Here is a 16915-nt window from a genome sequence, read left to right on the forward strand (position 1 = left end):
AAAAATATGAGGAAGAAGTGAATGTTTGCCTGGTCACTAAAGGAATCATACAGGAGGAAGAGTGGAGAAAAGAATTGTTGGACAATCTCATGCTACAGAAAATTATGAAGATAACAGAGGGTCTGTGCACCAAGAACGACTGATGAAAATATAAGCGGATATTAGCAAGTCAAGGATGAGTTGAATGTTGAGGATAGTTTAATGATGAGAGAAAGTAAATTTATACCTCATATAACTTGAGAAAGAAGATAGTAGTGAATTCTCATGCCAGTCATACGGGCATAGCTAAATCTAAGGAAAGAGTCCAAGAAGGATACTGTTTTCCCGGGCATGGATGTGAAGATTGAAAGAGAAGTGAGAAATTGTATAGAATGTGTGCATAGTGACAATTTGTTAAAGTGCAGGACACTGGTGTTGAAAAGAACAATCCTCTGGTCCATGGTTGAATATTGCGGATATTTTGGGTCCTGTGAAGATCAAGACAACTGGTAAATATATCAGTGTTTGTGTATAGATATTTTTTCTTATTGGCCAGAGATTAAAATTGTGAACTCAGTTGAGTCTGGTGCACTCATTAATTTTTTGGAGGGATTGTTTGAAAGAGAATCTTTCCTTTCAAAACTCTTTTCTGCTAATGGAGTGCAATTCACATCTTGTGTGTGGTGGAAGAGTTTTTAAGAGCAAGCGGCATAACATACAAGAAAGCGGCACTCTATCACCCTGAGAGTAAAGGTGTGGTGGAACATTTTATTAAAGTATTAAAGGAGTGCTTGCAGCAAGCGGTAGTATGTGGTGTGGATTGGGAGCATGAAAAAAAAATGCGTTAGTACCATCTCAAGCCGGATTCATCTACTGGTGTCTCTCCCTTTCAACTTTCAGAGGCAGAATTCCTAATAATGAAGTGATACCAGAATGGGTGAGTGAGAAAATACTTCTAATGGATTATCACATAGATAAAATAGAAGGGTGAAAAGAGAGAGAAAATGATATGAAGGAAAGGTTTTTATGATGCAAGGAAGGCTGTAAGGAAACTGATGTGAAAGTCGGTGACAGGATCAAAATAAAATCCCTAAGCAAATGCAATATTATGTCCAAGTTCGGCAACCATTGAAGAACATTAAGCTGTTGAAAAATGCAGTGAAAACTAGTGATCACAAAATTTTGAATCTGACCAGAGTGGCTGAATATTATCCAGTATCTCTTGATTCAAGTTTAGATGTGGGTACATTTAGTAATACTCATGTGAAAGCTCTGGAATAAGACCACATTGTATAAGAAAAACGCCATTCCGACTAAAAGACTATGTTTGAAGTCTTAAACTTTAAGTAAGACTATCTGTGAATTATATTTAAAAAAACTTGGTTTAGTTCATGGGTTGTGATATATGTTCACCTGTGTATGTATACTCAATTTCCAGCTTCAGTATATTAGACAAAGTAGATACTTTCAATTTATTGTTTCCATATTATTGGGGCAGAGGTGATGTGATGTTTTATACACATTAAGCAATTTTTACTCTTGATGGGTAGAACATTCATGTGGTCGCCTGGATGGAATTGTGGATGAGAACTCCAACTCACTTGTCTGTTGAGAATTGCTGTAGCTGGCTGGGGTTTCTTACTCTCCTAATAATAAAAGGAAGTGATATATACCTCTCAAGTATGACCTGCCTTTATCAAGAGACTTTACAGGAGTCTAAGTAAAGTGTTGCCAGTGTACCTGGGCCGTTTGCTATTACTTCCCATAAGGCCTATTTAAAGACTAGGTCGTTGACATCTTCAGCCTGTAGCAGCAATTGATAATAGACAACTTTTCTTGCATTTGCTTGTTAGTTAGTCCAAATTGCAGGTGTAACTGGGCTTCTGATGCGTTTGGGGTAAGGTGAAGAGATATCTGTAGGTTTCTGAGGTGATTGAGTCCAGTAGGACTGCATCCCAGTTGCTGAAGTCTTCACTGCCATATGTCAAGATTTAGTGGTGTTGAGCTAAGATTACATTTAATACAGGTGCAAAACTAGGACCCCTCGGGTGTTCTGTATAAAGTTTTAAAGGCTGTTGTTAATATGTCACCTTTCCGTAATAGCTCTTGTTTTTGGTCTTGAAAGGAGCCTTTTGCATTGAATAGTAATCGAAGGTTTATACACAGTTACACTTTCTAGTGGCAGGCTGTGCGGGCACCTTTTAGAATTTCCCTTTATTTTCTTGTTAATAACCATAACATCTGTTTTTTTCTGGGTTAATACCCTTCATTGACTGTTGTGTAACAATAAATTTCATCAATTGGATGCCGGAGGCCAGATTTAGTTTGGCTTAAGAGCACTACATCATCCACATACAACAGATTTGAGATGTGTAGCTCTCCGACTTGTGGTCGGTGAGAGTTTACTTCATCCAGCGACGTGGTCATGTCGGTCAAAAACAGGTTAAATAAGTAGGGTGCAAGGACACACCCCTATTACATTCCTTGATGTGTGGCGATTTTCTTTGACAGGCAAGTACCATCTTTTATCTTAATTCATAACCAAGTGTATAGTGCAAGCGGCAAAGCTTATGTTATCCCTGGTTTTACTAGAAATCCTGAATTCATTCTGTTTTTACTTATAACGAGAACTTGAGTACACTGGAACGCTTTTTGTTAGGAAATGCCTTCACTTCATTTTAAAGAACTGTATATCACATTGGGCCTGATTACGAGTGTGGCGGGTCTATAGACCGCGACACTCGCGGTGGCGTTCTGGACAGCCGCCAATGCAGCGGTCCAACCTGCACATTACAACCCTGGTGGTTGGACTGCCAGGGAACCACCAGCTCTGCCACAATCTCAGATGCCTGTGGTCTGGAGGATGGTGGCGACCCTAATCCACCAGGGTAGTGCTGCAAGCAGTACTGCCATGGGGATTACGACCCCCTTCTCCACCAGTGGTTTTATGGCACTGGCACCAACATGAAAAGGCTGGCGGAGAACGAGTGCAGGAGGTCCAATGAGGGCCTCTGCACTGCCCTTGCATTTGGCATGGGCAGCGCAGGGGCCACCCTGGCCAGCACTGTTGCAATGCTCACTGTCTGCTTTGCAAACAGTGAACATTACGAGGATGCTGGTGCACCCTGCAGGCTACAGCATTGCCGCCGGCTCGATTACGAGCCGGAGACAATGCTGTAGCCTGTTTCCCGCTAGGCCAGCGAGTGGAAACCCAGATTTCGGCCCTCTGACCTAGGAGGGAGCTCTTAATTACTCCGGCGGGGAAGTCTCGACATAGGCGGCGGTAACCCTATCGGGAGTTTGGCAGACAGCCTTTCCCGTCTGCCAAACTTGTGATAGGGCCCATTGTGTTTACTATCCACAGTCCAACAACCTCTCCTATCACTCGTTAACTTTATGCTCGTCTTTGATCCTGTGCAGCACTCCACTGCCTTTTGGCTTGGATCACGTTATAGAAGTACCACATGCTTACTGGTCTGGAGGTGTCAGACGTCTCAATCGCTGGCCGTCTACCCAACTCTGCTGTGTACCTGAATATTAATGTTATTGAAAAATTATTCTGGCTTAAATTTCTTCTGGACCCCTTTTGTCTTCTTGACATAATGCCTCTCCTGGGTGGTTCTCCATAACGTTTACCGAATTAACAGAGTTACTTACCAATAGTTATGGTCTTAACAATGAATAGTAATCGCCATGGATCCACCATGCTATGACCATGCTGATTGGTTTTTGATTGATGCCGTTTAATCTTCTTAGTAAAAAAGTTTATAACTTGACATGTATTTTTTGCCACATATTGTCCTAAAGCTTCTCATATGTTTGAATAAGAGGTATGAAATCTTCCTACTCTGAGATGCTAGTCTGACATTGCAAGAAATAACAATGCCTCATATCAAATTCTAACACTACTTTATAATAGGCTTATAATTTATAGACTTGCTCATTTACTTTCAGAAAAGTGATCATGTTCTCATTTTTGTTTTCACAATTCCAGGTGTCTTTCTACATATCGTTGCGGATACCCTTGGCAGTGTAGGAGTTATTGTGTCTGCAATTCTGATGCAGGCCTATGGGTGGATGATAGCAGATCCAATATGTTCGATGCTGATATCAATACTTATTGGGATTAGGTAAGTGGGGACAGTATTCTTCACAAAAGAAGCAAAAAGGAAACGTGATAAAATGGGTTGATTGATGAAGACCAGAGATGTGCATTACCTTTTTTTTATGCTTGCTAATTTTTCTTTCAGTAATGCCTCTGTTAATGTTGCCTTTCTTTGTTCCCTTTTGTCATGTTGTGTGACAAATGTTATTTATATTTGCAGTTGATAAGTGCTGCTTTGAGTTCCGGCGTTACATTATCTTGATAAAGCCTTTAAGGTTCTCCACATTGCCTAATCTTATAGAGGGCAAGTTAGGTGAGGTCTGGTGACAACTGCTGACCATACAAAATGTGGCGCAAGGGAAGTTGACACCCAGAAGAATAGAAAAACTCCAGCATGTAAAAGAATAAAGCATAGAAAGGCAAAAATAAAAAAATAAAACCCTCAAACAACCAGTTCATGACAAAGGTATAAATCACAAGAAACATAAGCCCTAGCCAAAATATATGTCACGAAATAAGAGCTCAACTCTTAAACTACATTATTAAAATAGAGAGAAACTAGAGGATGAAGTGCAATGGGCCATTTGACGCATGAAGGCTACTTGAAGTGTTGTGATACACCCCTTTCAGTTTGCCTTAAATATAGTTCCCACGGCTTACTTATTGAGCACTCTAGAAGAGAAGGAAAACACCATCTTGGTTTGGGCAGAATAATATAGACCAGTGGTTCCCAACCTGTGGGCCGGGGACCCCTGGGGGTCCGCGAAGCCTTCTCAGGGGGTCCGCGGCTGCTCAGAACATTTAATAATATTAGGTTCCAACTATCAATAATGACTCAATGGGGGTCCTCAGATTCCAATAATGATTCAGTGGGGGTCCCCGGGCTCCAGTATTGATAAAATGGGGGTCCACAGAAGTCAAAAGGTTGGGAACCACTGATATAGACTGAAAACAAAAGCAAGGGTGCAGAATTCCCCACTACGTGTCATTGGTGAGCACATATAAATGAAATAGTAGGAAAAACTTTTAATTACTGAATTATTTCCGGTAGCTAATCATAAACTTTCTGAACTGCTAGATGCAATGAGGCAGAAAAAAAGCTGAAGAGCAAGGCATGACAAACCGCAAGTGTTGACCGTGCCTGCTTCCATCAGGCTCTAATGGCGACAGTTAGAACGCTGCACACAGACTGCACGTATCTTGACTGCCCAAAGATGCAAGGAAACAGCCACAGCAGCTCAAAATGCCGCACACAGACAGCGTCTTCCTTGACCGCCCTGAGACGTCTGTAAAAGCAACAATACACAGCATAACAGCTACTGCTCAAGAATGTAGATATCATACTGGGTTAGGAAAATTCAAACATTTCAGAAATGCATTGCAAACTGAAATCAGTTCTGTGTTCGACCTGAATCCAATGCACGCGCTTGCACTTTGTGCATAAGGACCTATATGAGTTTGGCTCCCCTCTATTTAATCCTGTATCACACTAAATATCTCTTCACACTGGCTGTGATCAGCCAGTAGTACAGTCTTAACAGTAGGTTATGAGAAAGGCTATAATCACAAATAGGAGGGACCTTCATTCCCATTACACAATATGAATTGACATGTGTTTCTGAGATGATAGTGAGAATTGCTTGGGCCTTCTCTGCTCCAGCATTTCCATTTAGGGGACAACACATCAGTAAGCTCATTGTTCGCTTCAGAACTGGAGCGCTACCTGTGTTTGGTCAGGCCAGCTGTTGCAGCAGTTCAACCAACCAAGGATAGAGAGACACCTGATCTTGTCTCGGGATCCCATGGGTGAGAGATCCATGGGCAGAGAGCTGGACCCACACTGAGGTTATGGGACTGTGTTTTAGCCATAGTCAGATCATGTGATGGTTTCCAGCTTTAGGGACCTCTGCAGGCCTGGGTGCCTTAAAGCAAGATGGGGTAAGGGCTTTTGGAGTGTATGCCATCCTACCTGTCAAGGTCTCCTGAGCTGTTTGGTTGCTGTGGCTATATGGCTCTTCGAGACATTTTTATTTTGTGTAAATTTGACAATAGAGTTTTATCCACAAAAGCCCTTGACACACACCGAAAAGGATAATTGTAATTGTAATTTATTTAAATGCGTAATTAATAAAAACCAGTGCATCATACATACATTTTAAGGTACATACATTTTTAAGAAACTGCCCATTCCAGTCTAAAACATTTACTTTTTGTCTTTATGTACAGTCCAGCATCTCTAACCGTAACTTTCCTAGTGTATATTACATGGGAAAGATAACTTTGTTTAATGTTTGTTGCTGATAATGACCTCCTATATAGAGGCGAGCATATTATTGTCTGACAATTTTGTTATAAAATACATCATTTAACAGTACCCTGGTCTTTATAGATGTGATCCGAGTACGCTATGAAAGTAATTTTTAAAAGGTAGGTGCTAAAAAATATTTTCGTATTTACTATACCAGCCCATGAGCCAGCATGTACCTATGTTATATTTTTACTGATTTTAAACTAGTAGTAGTTTTTTTTTATATAAACAGTAAAAACTTTGTAAATTTTGCATTCAAGACAAAGTCAGAAGGTTTAAAGCAGGCAATCACCACTTGTCTACTGGACAGTATCCCCTTTGGTTGAATGCTGCCTTTAATAGAAGCTTTCGTTCATTTCGTAGGTTGTTACAGATACAGATCAGGTGAATTATATCTTCCAGCCCACATCCGCACAGCCTACACTGAGGAATTGTTATTTGCATTCCCATGGGGGTCGATGGGCATCACCAGGAATAATGCCAAAGCGATGTCTGATGAAAGAATCCTTGTCTGCTTTTGACCACCCAGCCTCCAGATAAGGCTGATATTTCAGGAGTTTGTACTCATTTATTACCATCCAAGGGTGCGATCTGGTAGCTAGTAAGCTCTTATCCATAACAACCAATCGTTTCTTCACTGTTCGGTTTAAGATTATTTTGAACACGTAGTAGGGGACATTTGAGTCCCATAATTCCCATACTTCCAAAACTTCTAGGGCCTGATCTAAATACGGTCTTGACTTGGCTTTAGGATTTGAGCTTATCTCCTTCCAAAGTGCCTGGGAAAGCTGATTTCCTTTTGTTGACTGTAAATGTTTCCAGGTTTTGATGTAACGGATTGCCTAGCTAGGCACTGGTTTAAATATCCAAACTCCAGCCTAACTTGTGCTTGGGTGGTGTACCCTGGTAACTGGAATAGAGACCTTAGTACTTTTCCTGTGATTCTATTTAGGGTGATTGCATCTTGTCCACACAGTGCTTCACTGCCGTATCCTAGAGTTGAATTTAGTTTAGCTGCGACGACTTGCAGCAAGGGATGGTAGCTAGGGCCATGTAGCACCTTTCTCAGGTTGCGAAAGGCAAGCAGTAGAACATTTCCTTTTCTATATAGTTCCTGCCTCTGAGGGAGAAAGGACCCCTGTTCATCAAATAGTACGCCCAGGTATCTATATTGATTTACTTGTTCCAATTCACCCTTTTGTGTGTACCATTTTATATCGGTGGAGATTTTATTACTAATTTCCATCACTTTGGTTTTTTTCTGATTGATTTCCATTCCTTTTTGGTCAGCATATTCCGATAACTTGACGATAAGCCATTGTAGTCCTACTTTAGTTTGACTCAGAAGTACTACATCGTCGGCGTATAGCAAATTGGAAATAAGCATGTCACCGACCTTAGGAGAGTGCGCATTTACCTTATTTAGCTTTATGGTCAGATCTGACAGAAAAAGATTAAAAAGAAACGGTGCCAGCACACAGTCCTGCTTCAGACATTGTTTTGTCTCAATTTCCTTCGAAAGGAAAGATCCGTCTCCTATCTTAACTCTAATCCATGTATCTGTGTATAACTGCTGAATAGCTTTTAGCAGATTCTACGGTATTCCCTAGGAGGCTAATTTTTCCCACAGAAGACATTGTTGTACCAAATCAAAAGCTGATTTGAAATCTACAAAGCACGGATACAGAGGTTGGTTCTTTTGTTTGCATTTGTCAATGATAACGGAGAGAGTTAGTATATTTGTGGCTGTTCCGGGGCCCTTTGCAAAGCCTGTCTGATTGGGGGGAATAATGCTGTTCTCGGTTGCCCACCTGCGAAGATGCTCCAGTAGTAGCCCAGCATAGTATTTGGCTTCAACATCTGTTAAGGTAATCAATTGATAATTCTCGGGATGAGATTTACAACCTCCTTTAAAAATTTGGGTTGATTATTGGCCCTGTCCAAGATTTTGGAATTGCACCGAAAAGGATAAAGCCTCTTATGTCAGGGTGTTTTGGCTTGGATTATCTGGGTGGAGTGGACATCAAAGCAAGAGGGAAGAGGTGTAGTGGGACCAGGGAGTTGCTTAGACATTTTTCGGGTAGAAGGGCAGAGTTCCCACTACCCCCACTCTCCTTCTCTTTGGCTCATATCCAGGTTAGGATTTGCAGCAAAGACCTACTATATCTCGAATCTTCTGTTAATGTCCAGCTTCAGGAGTTTAGAATTACTGATGCAAAATGGCCAGAACATATTCTTTGGAGTCAAGGACAAGTTATACTTATTTTGTCCACTGGACAAGTAGACCTAACCCCCTGCAGCACACACATTTGGCTGCCAGTTTACAATGTGCAGTATGATTATCGAAAAACATTGCTGTTCAAGCAAGATATACATCCACTTTAGGAAAAAGTTCTGAATTTTATGCATGGTCCAAAAATGCAAAGCTGTTATGATTACGGAGAGTGCCCTAAGGAAATGCATCAAGCTGTAAGCTCAGATTGCATTATTAACGACATGTATTCATGTTTTTCAAACTTTTACAATTTCTGACTTTTTATGATGCTCCCAAAAAACTCTTTAATTATGTTCACATGCATGCAGAAAAAAGAAGCAGGATTTGTGATAGTTTCAAAATTAAATGTATCCAAATATTAATTGTATTTGGGTTAAAAAAAAACTGTGGAAAACAGGCATTTTTGCTGAACTAGCGTGCATTTTTAAGGGTGTAACTTTAAAACCAGTTCTCTAAGGCATTATATAACAATGTTTGATGCATGCCATTATTACAAAATAATACTAATGGAAAATGAGTGTAAAACCAGAAAAAGCTATTTTATGGGCAACATATAAAAGATAATTGTGGGCTGCATTCTTAAACTCACAAAAGTGCACCCACAGTTCTCTGACATTGATCTGGTAAAGATTTACGACTTTCAGGAATTTACAAGAGTTTACAGAAGCAGGCCTGGATAGTTTACTTATAGGAAACTTTAGGTAATTTTAATTTCTCAGGAGCAATTACACTTGCTAATGTACAAAGCTACAGAACAAGTGCAGATTCACTTGTTAAGTCTCCTTTCCCTGCAACCCCACCTTATTTTTTTTTCCAGAGGATAGACACTTCCATCTTTGTCATGAGTACATTTCCAATGTTTTCCCGGGTGGAAGTAAGCTGGAGAGAAGTTGGTGAATACCGTCAGATATGCAAGTTTGTAAATGTGCACAAACTCTGAGGGCATTCCTGCCAGGAACTTCCCTTTCTATCTCCTTCCATCACCTTTGAGTTGACTTGCACACAAAAGAATCTTCATGTGCAGAAATCCTTTTAACAGCACAAAAACAACCTTTGCACCACGTGTAACCCAAGCTTACGTGTGTAAATAGGTTTCAGCTTCTGGCTTACAAACCTTTGGCTCCGACCTTGCAGAGTTCACTTAGCTCCAAATTGAAAACCGTCATTGATCTCGCTCTTTGTGCATACTCACAGTTATGACAAACAAGAGAACCGAGTCGCAATAGGATGGAGTGATTTGCCCAAGAATTTACACAGTGTGCTCAAGTGGAGAAGATAAGACTGGGATTGGTTTAATTAAACCTCACTTGCAAGCCTAGGCAGTGGACTGCAAATATAATCTGGGGTTATTTATTGTAGCATTATCGGAAATAGGGTGCCACTATCTGTTATGTCACTGCATGGCAGTAAATGGGACAAGACAAGAAGATTTGTATACAGAAAAGATTACTGAAGCATTCTTTCTATTGGACAGGTAGATCTTATATAAAAGTCCTACAGCTCTGACACTCACAAAACAATTTTCCTGCCTAATGGGTAAAGATATTTAGAGGCTCATGAAAGCCTTGAAATGTTCTGGCTAGAAACATTCAGGCAGCTACGCACCGTGCTGTCTTTAACTACACCCATCTTTGAAGTACACAGCGTCATGCTGGAGGACAACCTGAAATGCCTTCAAAAATGAAACCCTGAATGTTTGAAGACTCAGACCTGAAAAATTGATAGTTATTTGTCACAAAAAATCTCCCAATGAGTACCTTATTGTTTAGCCCATATCCAAGCTCTCATTGCGGATTACTAGTTTAACCTGCAAATAGCTTTTTTTTTTTTTTAAACAAATCTTCCTTTACTGGTCACTGCCTAATGCTGCTTTAAATACCACTGCTGTCCTTGCTGTCTAAAAGCTTTAGCTTTTCCCAGATGATACTGTTTGTCTTTCCTCCTCACTGTTCATTGGTATGGTTGGATAACCCCCTTTCTGGAAAGATTTTCTGGGTAGCTAATTTCACTCCCAGTTCTGACCGGCAAATATTCTAAAGAGAGTACGAAGGCTTTCTTCTTCCATGTAACATTTAATCAGTTCGTAGAAAATTAAACAGGTGACCGTTAGCGAGACATTGAATGCTGTCCCAGCCTCACATCAGCCTCTGCATGCATAAGCACAATTCCCTCATCTCCAGGCCCGAAGCTTTGTTTTGACTTTTCTACTCCCCTATGTGGGGCTTAATCCAAATTCACATTATATATTGCATAGGATTTCCCTAATGTGCATTTGTTTGTTTATGCTACCATTTTACTGCCATTTTATAACCAAGACTCAGTAGTGCTTCATTTGCTGGGAGCAACCATTGGCATGTCCAACCAAAAAGTTTGACACTCACACTTGAGTACTGACAAAAGTAGTAAAACGTGCCTGCTGCAGTGCAAAACAATTAAACATGATTGTTTTATGTATGTAATTCATGTGTGAGAATCATACATGTGATGAGACTGTACTTTTTAGTTGTAAAATAGTCTCTCATGCATTCAAAGGAGGTGGACGAATGCATTTAAAGAGCCAACCAACAGAGGGTGAGACTAAAACACATGTGAAGGCTTAGCCAAGATGTAATTGACATTGTCCAAGCAGATGGCTGAAGGGTCCTGAGCCATACAACGCAATGGCTGAAAGAGGCAGAGCTAAAGCTCCTTAAATTATTTATTGAATATGTTAGCATTGAATAGCACAAGTTTGTTTATAAATCAAACCTAGTATAACAAAACAAGTAAAAAAATGAAATATGAGTTTGTCAGTGACCTTCAGTGTAAGTCCACTTGTACAACCCTCCCTATCGCTCTCAATGTTGGCTCCAGAGGGTCTCCACAGTACTCCATGTGCCCACTCCTCTTTTTATTTAACAATTGTTATAGTGCTGCAGCTTCTAGAAGACATTAGCACACTTGACACATAACAATAGGAAAAGGACATTTTATAAATTCAAATACATCCATCATTAGAAAGGTGACAGTTCACAATCTTGAACTGTTGAAATTGTCAGAAAAAAGGGAAAGTCATCAGATCTTGAGTTGGAGATCAGTTTTGGTCAAAATGAAGTAGATGTCTTTTTATCTATTTTCTGAAAGAAAGGATGTCTGGTTCAGTTTTTATTTTTGGAGAAAGTGAGTTCCCCTGAGCCCCAGGTGAAGATGCTCAGATCTAAACTTCTTTCATTCAGGTTTGGGATGCCAAATTGGAATTAATAGGTGGTTCCTTCCAAACGCCTCTAAAGTAGAGATAGAAGATTTTTTACATTCATGGTAGTCAAAGCCATTCCCAGTTCAGAGTAGTTCCTTTGTGATCGGGTCATCCCCATGTGTTTTTACCAAGTGCCAGATACGGAGTTTTCTGGAGTTTCTGACCAGAGGAGGTGGTTTATAATGCAGACTTTACATTTTTGTGGCAGTGGCATGCTGCACAACCAAGCGCATACAATTGGTGAATACAAGTGCACTCTTACAAACATTATATCTCTTCAGAGAGGGGAGGAGAAAGGAGGAAGGAAGCAGGAGAGCAGTTAGGGGTGGAGAAGGAAGGGGATGGGTGTATATAAAGCTGCATGTTTTACTTTTAAATCTGAAGAGAGTGCAGGATTTGTCTCTTTTTCAGAATGGAGCTGAGGGAGACAGAAGTTCAAAGAAAGGCTGCTTGAGTTGTAGCCAAAGGCACATTGTTTCCATTATGGATGAACGGGGAAGAGAAGTGCATCCTACGGTGTCAGATTCCTAGGTGCTGTGATAAGAAAGATAGTAGCATGAATGTATTGTAGGCCAGAGTAATTGTGTTGAACTTGATGTGTCAAATAATCAATATCCAATTTAGTTTTTTAAGAACTGTGCATTTATGGTTGTGAGGCCTTATGTTGGGAGCTAAACTTGTTTGCCTTATTCTGGAGACATTCATAGTTGTCTGCAGAGGCACGAGAGACAAAAGGATAGAGGTTTAGACACAACAAAGGCCATGAAAATAATGGCCTGTATGTAAGGAAGGGGCAATGTTAAATGAAAGCTTATTATTGAGTTTCGTTCTTGTGTTCTGCACTGTATCGGTGGGCTCATAAATGTTGCACCGCAGCTCAAAACTGTATAGTGCCTACAGGAGGATGAGGGTTTTGCCATCATTAGCTGTCATTGTCCAGCTTTTGAACACTTTTTCTGAAAGACAGTTCAGGCAGAAGAGATCATGTCCTTGTTGCTGAGAATTTGTTTGCTTTCCTGGCTCAGGGTGAGGTCATGGGACTTACTGCCATGCTTCCTGTCTAAGGCGGAAATTGGGAGGCGGAAGGCGTGCCAACATGGTGGCGGATGCTGCTGAGTGACCGAGCTGTGATCAGTACTGCTGGTTTCTCTGACCTGCAGTGATGCGGGGAAAATCGGGCCGCAACTGAAGCCTCTGTGGTATCCACAGCCCAGAAAGCATGCAGCCTTATCATTAATTTCAGAAGCGCCGCAGGTGTTATACTCTAGCACCCCCGCCTTGAAGCTGCAGAATAGAGCAGGGCAGCTGTAAGGAACAATGCCGGCGGGGGTGGGGAGGGGCGCACATCCAAGATCCATTGGCTGCGGGCTCCCCTTCTTTCACAGACCACACAGCATACTAGAGCCCTGAGCCTCTTAGCCTAGTGGAAATTGACTCTTTAAGGTATTGTTGGAGCTCTGCACCCCCTGCCCGGAGCTGTTTGTGTGAGGCAGTCGTGCGTTTGAGCAGCAATGTTGTGTGGGATAGAGTTCACACTGGTTCTTAGTGAGGGCATGTTTGACTTTGCAACCAGAAAATAGGCGCAAAAGGATTTTGTTTGAAAGGAGTGCCTAGAGGTGGCTGCGTGGCAGAAAGCTCTTCTTCTCTCCTTATCTTTTCCTGCTGCGCCTCCTGATTTTCTGCATTGTATTGATTGAACTTTTGATGATAAAAGTACAATGTGCAGGGCTATTAGTGGCACTATTTTCTGCTCTATTAGCTGCTAAATCTAAAGACTGGCAATAACTGCTCCATAAAACTATATATACACTGGCAAATATACATCAATTTAGGGCAACTTGGTGGGTCCAACAGGCGCATAGTTTAGCTGAGATGCACAGACAAGGCTGCAGAAGCGGTCCTCGTAGTCGTCGATGCATCTTGTGGCTTCCCGTGCAGCATCATTACGCCTAAGCAGAGTCCAGCAACAGCTATCCCTGTGTAGACTTGCAACAAGGAAAACCCTGGTGGCTGTAGTAGTCTACATTCAGCTCCCTGGAAAGATTAATGGAGACCTCCAGTCATTTGCAAAGAGCTTAACTAGCAGAACGACGAGCAGGGATGAAGAGACTTTCACAGGACATTTCATTGCGAGCACGCGTGGGTAGCAAGACTTCTAAACCCTCTAAATTGCTTGAGTCTAGCAACACCAAAGGCTCAAAAACAATCTTGTGTCCCATGAGCACTAGAAGCCCAGGAAGCCCGGTAGATAATAAAACGCCCTCACCTGCGCCTCTACTAATTCTGAAAGGGGTATTGCCAGCAATCAGCAGCAGTCCTCCAACAGAAATGTTGCCATTACTCGCAACCACACGAAATAGGGAGCCTGAGGCATCAGCTTCAGCAGCTGGACAGAAACCAGCAGGAGGGTCTCCCGGCCTGCATCAGACCAGAGCAGTTGTCAAGCAGAAGCCCACACCAGATGGTCTAAGTATTAAACCTGTGGTTGGGATGGCAACATTGAGGACAGCATCAGCCTATCTTATATTTGGTGTAAGCAGCTTAAATACGAAGGAGGCCCAGGCTCAGCTAATCCAACCAAATCAATCTCTAGTGAGTCTAGACATTGCCACCGATGTGGATAACAAGAGACAGGCCGCTGGTGCCTCGCCCCAGCACAGAACAAGGATGGAGAGATAATGGTGCCTTTGCATCAGCCCCCATCCCCCCAATATATACTTTGTAGCATATGGAGCACATGGGACATATGGAGCAAAATGTGATTTAATTATCAGGAACTACATCCTCCATTGAGATTCTTGTGCAGTAGATACTGAGCGAGATCCGCAGGAGGAAGCCAACAAGAAAACCAACGAGCAGCTCAGGTAGCTCCGTGCCAACTTGCAGCTCCTGAATTGTAGGGATTCTGATGTAGAACAAAGAGTCTCAGACGTAGAAGACTTTAAAACCAAAATTAGTCTGGATACGGGGATCTACAGGGGAAACTTGATGATCTGGAAAATCGATCACGGCGGACCAACCTGCGTTTTATTGGCATTCCAGAAGGGCGTGAGAATGGGACCACAGTCACGGCAGTAGTGACAGAGCTGATCGGTAGGTATGTCTGCCCGGATATGTCTTCTAAAGATTAGGATCTCACCATTATGCAGGCACATCGAGTTCCCCCTACCCAAAATCCAAACTTCCAGCATACGGAAACTATCTTAGTCAATTATAGCGACTTCAGAATAAAAGAATGGATATTGTCTAGAGCTATTAAAGTGAGAGTATATAACACAGCTGACAATTTTTTTTTTACATAGTGTTCTCTGACATGTCAATCATGACGGCTCGATGCCAGAAAGACCTAAGGAACATGATCGATCACTTTAAATCCCTTGGCTCACCAGTGAGCATCGTGCAGCAGTCCAAACTAAAAGTCATCTACAAGGGTCATGCACACATCTTTCATTCAGTTGAATAGGCGAAGGCGTTCCTGGATCAAATTCACCCACAATTAATGAATATATCTGAAAGCTGAAGCTCTTCCTTTTTCCTGCCTCTGTGCCAATTCAGTGTGCCATCAACAAGAGTGAGGGGGGCGGAGTAGGGTGGGCCAGCACTGGGGGGTGAGGGTGGGTATCTTCCTAAGAGGCTCTGGGCAGGGAGGATCTTATGGTTCGGGAGAGGGGAAAGGTTGTCAGGGGCAGGTGAGGTTGGGGCACTGGTAGTGGGGTAGATGGGATGGGGGAAGAAGGTAACAAAGGAAAAAAATGTAGCTCTTTGAAATGATTATCCCAGCTGCGCATCGCATAGTGGTAGTGTGTCATAATATCTGCAGCTTATTAATAGTCTTGTCAGCAATGACTAGCCTGAAAACTAGCCAATGGAATTCTCAATAAACGAAAATATGGGTGTCTTACGAGATGGCCAACATCACTAGCCCCACAGGTAGTTTTCTTACAAGAAACGTATCTGAAAAGCAGTAACTCTAAAATGTTTGTTCCCAAGCAGTTCATCTACTTACTTTGCCTCTGCAGTGGCAGCAGTCTTTGACATGGCTACTTATCTAGGGAAAGGCATTAACTGGGATGTTAGGGATGTGATTCGAGACCCTGGGGTAGGTGGCTCTGGATCAAGTTGTTGGTAAACAACACCCCTCTCAACTTGGTAAACTATTATGGCCCTATCAGCGATGAATCCTGTTCCTTGTCAGCTAAATACCAAACTGCAATAGGGTCAGTAGGTTCATTGATAGTGGAAGGGGGACTTCAATTTTATCCAAGATCTTTCATTAGATCCTCTAACAAGGCTAAAAGACAGTTGAAGCCCAAGACTAAACAGGTGTTGACAGTGCTTCAGCAGGACTTTGGGGTTGTATAACCTTGGCGGCTGAAGAGTCCTGCCAGAGCTTAATACACTTGCTGCTCTCAGCGCTATAAAACAGCATCTCGCATCAACATTTTTTGGCATCCCAGTCACTTAGATTCAAGAGTGCGGACATCTGTTCTAATGCTTTTTCTGATCACTCGTTGGTGTCAATGTAAGCTGAATTGGATATCCAGCCCAAAACAAGATCTGGGTGGCAGCTCGATAGGGCCTTACTGTCCAATCAAGAGTGGATACAGGAAATACGGATGCTTATAGCTGAATTTTTGTGAAATCAATTGGAATACTGTTTAATTTTTTTAAAGCCAACGCACAAGGTCGTATTGTAGCGTGCAATGCCATGCAATTTAAGGAGCGTAGCAGGCACGTCAAGGAGCTTCAGTCTATTTTGGAACTAAAAACGAAGGGTGTCATGGAACCACCTGTCCAGAGCCCTGAGGTGAAAGACCTGGAACAGGCCAAACAAAACTTGCATGATTTTTACATTCTAGAAGAAATTAATTGTTCTAAAACTCCTCAACAGCAAATCTATGAGGAAGGGCAACTGATAGGTACATTTCTTGTGTTGACCACACGGGCCAAGCAGGAGACATCTTTGGTGAGGCAGATACAGGATCCGTTCACTTTTAAAACAGTCTCGGGGAA

General features: G+C 41.9%; 1 protein-coding gene across 1 annotated transcript in view; it reads left to right on the plus strand.

The window, feature by feature from the left end:
• The window catches only part of SLC30A7 (solute carrier family 30 member 7), a 156563-nt gene that overhangs the window by 75137 nt on the left and 64511 nt on the right, over window positions 1–16915 (plus strand). Inside the window, exon 8 of the mRNA XM_069232181.1 lies at window positions 3974–4109. Within this exon, the coding sequence (XP_069088282.1) occupies window positions 3974–4109 (136 nt within the window). The remainder of the gene's footprint in view (window positions 1–3973; window positions 4110–16915) is intronic.

Source organism: Pleurodeles waltl, chromosome 4_2 (genome assembly GCF_031143425.1).
Source record: "Pleurodeles waltl isolate 20211129_DDA chromosome 4_2, aPleWal1.hap1.20221129, whole genome shotgun sequence".
Taxonomy (NCBI): Eukaryota; Metazoa; Chordata; class Amphibia; order Caudata; family Salamandridae; genus Pleurodeles; species Pleurodeles waltl.